Source organism: Miniopterus natalensis, chromosome 5 (genome assembly GCF_054644295.1).
Source record: "Miniopterus natalensis isolate mMinNat1 chromosome 5, mMinNat1.hap1, whole genome shotgun sequence".
In the NCBI taxonomy this organism is placed as follows: domain Eukaryota; kingdom Metazoa; phylum Chordata; class Mammalia; order Chiroptera; family Miniopteridae; genus Miniopterus; species Miniopterus natalensis.
In genome coordinates this window covers 35,952,310-35,959,254 of record NC_142085.1, presented here as the reverse complement: position 1 = coordinate 35,959,254, position 6,945 = coordinate 35,952,310, and the positions used below count along the sequence as shown (strand labels likewise).

At 31.5% G+C, this 6,945-nt stretch overlaps 1 protein-coding gene across 4 annotated transcripts in view; it reads right to left on the bottom strand.

The window, feature by feature from the left end:
* Nucleotides 1-276: 276 nt before the first annotated feature.
* Nucleotides 277-6,945, bottom strand: part of SENP6 (SUMO specific peptidase 6) — a 99,702-nt gene continuing 93,033 nt past the window's right edge. For all 4 annotated transcript variants that reach the window (XM_016207368.2, XM_016207371.2, XM_016207369.2 and 1 more), the window contains 4 exons: nucleotides 5,953-6,041; nucleotides 4,833-4,901; nucleotides 4,538-4,688; nucleotides 277-3,010 (listed from right to left, as the gene is read on the bottom strand). In XM_016207368.2, the coding sequence (XP_016062854.2) occupies nucleotides 2,801-3,010; nucleotides 4,538-4,688; nucleotides 4,833-4,901; nucleotides 5,953-6,041 (519 nt within the window). In that variant the 3' untranslated portion in view covers nucleotides 277-2,800. The remainder of the gene's footprint in view (nucleotides 3,011-4,537; nucleotides 4,689-4,832; nucleotides 4,902-5,952; nucleotides 6,042-6,945) is intronic.

Below are 6,945 nucleotides of genomic sequence, written 5' to 3'. Positions count from 1 at the left end.
ACTGGGGATCACATAAAGGCAAGGCAACCAATCTATGTTTCTCTCTCACATCAATGTTTCTCTCTCTGTCTAAGCATATCCTTGGATGGGGATTTAAAAAAAAATTTAAAAAATATATATATATAAAATTAATTATTCCTGTTCAGTGACTTGTCTGCAACTTTAAGTTCAATTTGTGATGTCTGGGAAATTAAAGCTGTTATTTTTTTTTATATTGTATCTTACAATCTTCAGAGATCATAGATAGTTTTTTAAAAAAGAAGAATACTGAATTCATTTTGGTGACTTAAAACAAGATATAATTTAGATAATTATTTACTCTTTCAAATAAAACCTCCTACATATAAGTGACTAATAGTTTAAGCACAGGTTACTCTGCTTAACTGATTTAGGTTTATGTAAGCTTTAAATAATACCATTAACTTTTCAGCTGTCTTAGCAACACAAAAGGGAAAGAACTAGTTAAATGCCAACTTTGCTCCTAAACTACCACGAGCTAAAACACATACAAATTTTATGGCACGTAATCTAAAACTCTTCTAAAAATGATTAACTGTTATTCTATCCAATGAGAAAACAAATACAACAGATCTATCTAATTAGTTAAGACACCAGATACTCGTCATGCAGTTTCAGTGTCTAGTAACAAACCTCTAAACTTTAAAATTGTTTCACAACTTCCAAGTACTAATGACACATTTTAAAAGGCTGATAGCCACTTTAAACTACATATAGAAGTACCACAGTACACAATCATCAAGTAAATGTGCATATACACCAAAGACTCTCTCAAGTCTAGTTCTGGAGCTCAACCTCGAAGTCTCCAAAGGTTTTAGTATATTGATTTCAGTATATATATGTAAAACAAAGCCATTAGCATAACTTTTAAAAATAGAATTTTACATGGAATGGGAGAAATACCAAATATCTGAATACTCTACCTCTAGAAAGCTGACAGGCATCAATCTATATTTTTCATGTTAAAATATGATTTGAGATGGCCCAAAGGACAAGTTATATTTTTCTCGTATCAAGAATTAAGAATACAAAATGTAACCATTAGAAATTAAAACAAAAACAAATAAGCATTTTAGAATAGTTTTTTCAGTACCTTCAAATTCTGACAAAATACAGTACATTTAAAAAATTAAATATATCAATTTTGTTTACTGCTATCAGGCATTAGAAAAAACAATTTCCATTTTTTTAATTCATATTCAGTAAATAACAAAATTAAATTCTTATTTTTTCACATCTGGGCTAATAGCTCTAGGGTATTTCTTAAAAAAACAAATAATGTAATCAGAAATAAAAAATGTTAAGATAGTTCAAAGCAACAAAACTATAATTGATAGCACTAATGATGACCTTCCCTAAGCTTACATTTTAAGATTTCCCTTGATGAGTGTGTCTCAGTAGATTTTTTTTCAGCTGTTGTTAATTAACAACACCTCCATCTACCCCAGAAAATAACCTAAAATGTTGGTCACAGTGCCAGAAATGGCCAGATTAAAAATAAAATAAATGCTGATGATAAAAATGGCCTTCCTTTTACACTCAACTATTTTTTGTTATATTTGCATTTTTAAATTCATTATTTAACAAAAAATGACTTTTAAAATATATATATTTCAAGTCTCAAAGTTAATTCAAAAGAAATGTATAACATTTCATTTGAAAATAATAGTTTCAGCAGATATATGCAAGATTCCTATATGAGTTGTAAATCTGTCATCAAAACAATCACATTTTAAGAATTTAAAAGGGGAATTCAAGGTAAGAGATTTTTTTTCCTGCATTAAGCAATTGATTAGATAGTACTTTCACATGTAAAAATAATTTACACTAAAAAACTCATGTGCAAAGTCTGATACTTTATCAAAATAACAAGAACAAAATGAGCAATGAAAAAATAGCAAAAGCCATTATAAAAAATAGTTAATTCCTATTTAAATTGCTGTGTTCACAGATTAAAAATGTTTCTCAATTAACTATATCACACAGATTGTAGAATATTTTAAGTTATAATATAGAAAGGTAACATGGGATATTTGAAATTCGAGCTGCACTTACCAAAATAGTTTTAACCTGAGTCTTAGACGTCTTCAGAAATGTAGTTGACAATAATATATGATAAAGTATAGTTACTATTTAGTAGTATAATTCAAGGTTCTTATTCTTTGAATTACTGCTTCTCCTTAAATATTTATGTAAAATTATAAATATTTATTCCATTTTGGAGTTCTCTGGACATAAGGGAATATATGAATTTAAAAGGCTGTTATTTTTTCCCTGCTATACAAGCACATAAAGATGTCTTTCTTGTTCAAAATGTCTTAAGAGTTCATCTTATTTTCATATTTCAAGTTGTTTTAGAACAAATGCAAAAGGTCAAAAGATTATCATAGATACTTGAATATTCCCATGAAATATATCACACACAATGAGGATTTAATACAAATTCACTAAAGAATATCAAATTAATCATTTCCTCCTATAAATATTTATTTATTTTGTGTTTAGAAGTTGCAGTTCTCAGTACTATTAACAGAAAATACATAACAAAAGCTTCCTAATAAGTGAAAAAAATAATTATAAATGCTGGAAAAATTGGCCTCATTAACATATTTACAGACTTACTTAATACATACTCCATTGGAAATTAATTATATGACATTTATACAAGCATTAACATTTTCAAATCACTCTGAGTAGTGAGCACTTCAGTTCTTTACTGTCTGTACCCAAAGGTGAAAGTCACTGAGTTTCTCAGGACAGCACTGACAAGAATGAGAAATGGTCAATCTGAGATACTATCGACACTTGGATCAGTTCCTTCACCTAAAGATGTTTCTGTTGAGTAAGTGTCCTTATGCTTCTTTCTCTCTTTGCTCTGCTCTTCCTGCAGCTTTAGAATTATATTTCGAATTTCTTCTCTTTTTGTTCTCATTCTTGGGGGAGGAAACCAGTTTGCCAAATTCATAGGTAGTTCAAAATTGAGAATTGGATTCTGAAAATAAAAATGTCAAATGCATATTAGAAAATTATACGAAATAACAGTTCAAGTTAAAACATAACAACATTCCAGAGTTAAAAATTAAAAATTAATAACTCATTTAGTACATTTACTCATTATCTATCACACGCCAGGCATTTTGCTGGGCACAGGAGACCACTTCCACCCACAGATCTTAAAGTCGAGACCAGGGTTCAGCAAATTGCAGCTAGCGGGCCAAATTCTGCCTACTGCCTGTTTCTGTAAATAAAGTCCTGCTGGAATGCAGCCACACTAACTTATTTACATGTGGTCTGTGTATGCTTTTTTACCACAACAGGATAACTGAACAGGAATAGACACTGTATAGCTGCAAAGCCTAGAATACTACTTAGTATCTGGGCCCTTTATAAAAAGGTTTGTTGACTCCTGTCTAAACAGACAGATAACAAAACAATGATTATGACAAATATGATGGAATTAGAGAGCCTTATGAAAATACATATCTGGGGCTTAACACAATTCCAAAACGAAGTAATGTTTAAGCGAAGGCCTGAAATTAAGTAGGAGTTAGCCAAATAAATGATAGAAGCAACAGGAAAGAGTATTCAGCTAAAGAAGTATGCATCAAGGTCTAGAGATGAAAAAGCACACAACACGAGAAACTGAATGACATTCAGGTGGCTGGTATATAGAATGCTAGAGAATGGTAGGAAATGAGGCCAGGAGCTTGGACGAGAACTGAATCACGCAGGCCACATGAATTTTTCTTTAATCCAAGAGCAACAGGAAGCCACTATAAGATTTAATGTAACATAATTAGATTTGGGTTTTTTTAAAACAACTGTGAGAAACAGAAGGTAGGAAGCAGTAGTTTAGAATACTGATGCTAGTTAATGAACTTCAAAAGTGGCACCAGGAACAAAGACCTGAACATATTTGACATGAAATGATAAAATTCACAAGACTTAGTAGTACACTGGATGGTGAATAAAGAAAAGGGGCCATAACTATAAAGAATACCCAAGAGAAGTATGCGTGGTATTGCACCTCTCCAGTCAAAGAAAGAGTGTTATGAGGAAGAAATGGTCAGTGTCAAATGTTGCTGATAGGTGAGGAACAACTTCAATGTAAGAATGAGGGTCAATCCAGATTACAGATATCTGAGAAGCAGAATTTGTGGAAATGAAGACAGTGAATATAAATATGTCTCCAGATGTCTCCAGAAATATATCTGTGAAGAGGAGAAAAAGAGTGAGAGGCCGTCGGAATCATGGGGGAGATTTCCTAAGGTGGAAAGAGCCAGTGGAAGGGGGAGTTGATCAGCGACAAGGAATGAGGTCACAAGCCTTGGATCTGATGAAGTATACAACCTTTCTATGCCGTAAACGTTCTCCAATTTGGAAGTTTTTTGCTTTCTGGAATAATTTTTGAAATGATAGCTTTTCAAACTCTTTAAAATATTTACTTGTTTTTATACTAATAAGGCCAAAAACAGTATTTTATTATTTATTATCTCATAGCCAATAAACTGAAACCCACCTCAAAAAAGCTCTCTACATACTGCAATACGTATACACCGCAATCACTGAAGTTATTTTGCTGGGGTACTTTTGGATTAGAGCCTTTCATAACATCTTTGGAAAAACTTCTTTTGCTTCCTTTTTTAACTTCCCATTCCACCTCTAAATACCTGCAATAATGAATATATAGTAAGAATATACATATATAAAAATATATATTCCTTACCTTGATTTAAAATAAAATTCATTAACTAATATATACATTCCTTTATTTCCACCAGAATACAAAGTACGAGGTACACTTTTGAACTTACTCTCTTAGAATTTTTACAACATTCGATCGAGAAGGGCCTCTGAGTGAGTCCATCAGTAGAATACAAGGTCTGTGGGATAGAAATGACCAAATGTTAACACAATAATGTTAAAAGGGCATAGAGATGTTCATTAGCAATAAAATTTAAAAACTTCAGTATTCCCTTTGCAGGTCTCAGTAAAACTTGCAGGGAAAAATAAACCTCATAAACATACACAGCCTAATACTACTTAACTATCCATTGTTAAGTACCGAATCACAGAATGCTAATTTAAGCATATTTTAGTTATCAATATATATCACGAAAGTTCCATAGTTGGTTTCTAAAACTCCTTCAAAATTTAGTAGGTAGTCAAAACCATTCTGAAAATTTGAATACCCCATATTCCAAACTGCCAGAAGCAGGACCATGCAAAAATAGAAGAAAATAATTCCATTTTTAACTAAAACCTATTACAGATAACAAAACAGGTAACCATCACATACAAGAATTAGTTTAGAACCCAGTGATTTCTACAAGATTCCACTTTGAACACACACTATAAATAAGACTCAACCATCAAAATTTTGTTATAAACCCAAGTAAAGGTGAGGAAATCTAAAGCAGTGCAAATGTCCTGGAATATGTAAAGGTCTAGGTTCTTCCTGGCTAAAATCTTATGGGATTTGGAGCAGATCTCTTAACTGCTCTAGGTCTCTATCTTTTCAAAACCCGTTAACGGAGTTTCAGCCAACATTTTCTACCAAAAAAAAAAAAGTAAAAAAAAAATGAAGTCTACAAATAAGCAACACTTCATCACCTAAGAAGTTCAGAGTCCCTAGAGAGATCTCAGAATATATTACTTCTGAAAGCCAAAACAGACTCACTCTCATTTGGGGTGGAAATGTCTGTGTGTGCACACGCACATACATAGAAAATGGGAAAACAGAGGACTGAATGATTATTCTTTCTTCCCATTTGATTCTCAGATATTGGGCACAACCCAGTTTTCCTCACTAAACTTGACAGTCTGTGACTTTTGCTTAAGTGCTTGTTTAAATAAAAACTGTCCAGTCATGTTTTTTTCTATGAAGATATATAAATTATCATGTAGTTTATAAGATATATAGTTAATGCTTACTGTTTACAGATAGTAGGCTTTAAATGCCACTGTCCTATTTCTGAATTGCAATTGTCATCGGCAAGGAATCCATCATCACTACTATCATCCTATAAAAGAGAGCTTACTGTTAGTATTGAAAATACACAATCTAAATAATATCCTAACAAAACAGAACTACTGAGGATAAAAATCTTTATAATGTAAAAAATATTCCAAGTCAGGTGATCCAACACTAGAAAATTGGTATGTCACTTGATTCCAATTATCTGATGCCACAACACAGACATTTTAATGAAACTACAAATCAGAGGTCTCTGAAAAACTGTTACATCATTTACTCAAACTAGAATAACTTTTTAAAAACTGAATATATTATAACTGATTCTTTTCCAGTCTAATACTACTGCTCTGATTTTAGGTATTTCTACAAAAATTAAGTTAGTTGGCTAAGACAACTGTTTCACAATAGGACATGAGTGACTTTTATTTATTATTTTACATAATTTTTAAATCAGAAATACTTCAAGGGTTTTTGGAAACACTGTTTTCCTTAACAAAACCATATATCCACTTCACTTGAGAGAAGACAACATAATGATACCTTGAATGTAAAACAAACAAGGTTTTTTTTGCTCTGACAACCTTATGAACGAAATAACTGCTTTGATCAAAGAAGCCTGAGTGCTCATTATAGAAGTTAAATGTAATCCATATATGTTGGAGAGAAAAACTTTATTTTATAGCTACACATTGTAGATTTTTCAAATATCACCAAAAAAAAAAAAATGGCTTTTGCTCACAAGAGGATTAAGCAAGATGGAAAAATGATGCAGTCAAAGCTATCTTCACTACTAGATAAATTCAGTTGGCCCTAACAACTAAAGAAAGGTTAGAGAGCTAAAGAAAAGGTATGCTGTAGGATTCTTGTAAACTTTCCTGTCAATATAAAGCTCTTTTAACTAAAGTTATAAAGTATTTCAATAATATACTTTATTCGAGGTGTTAGTAAAG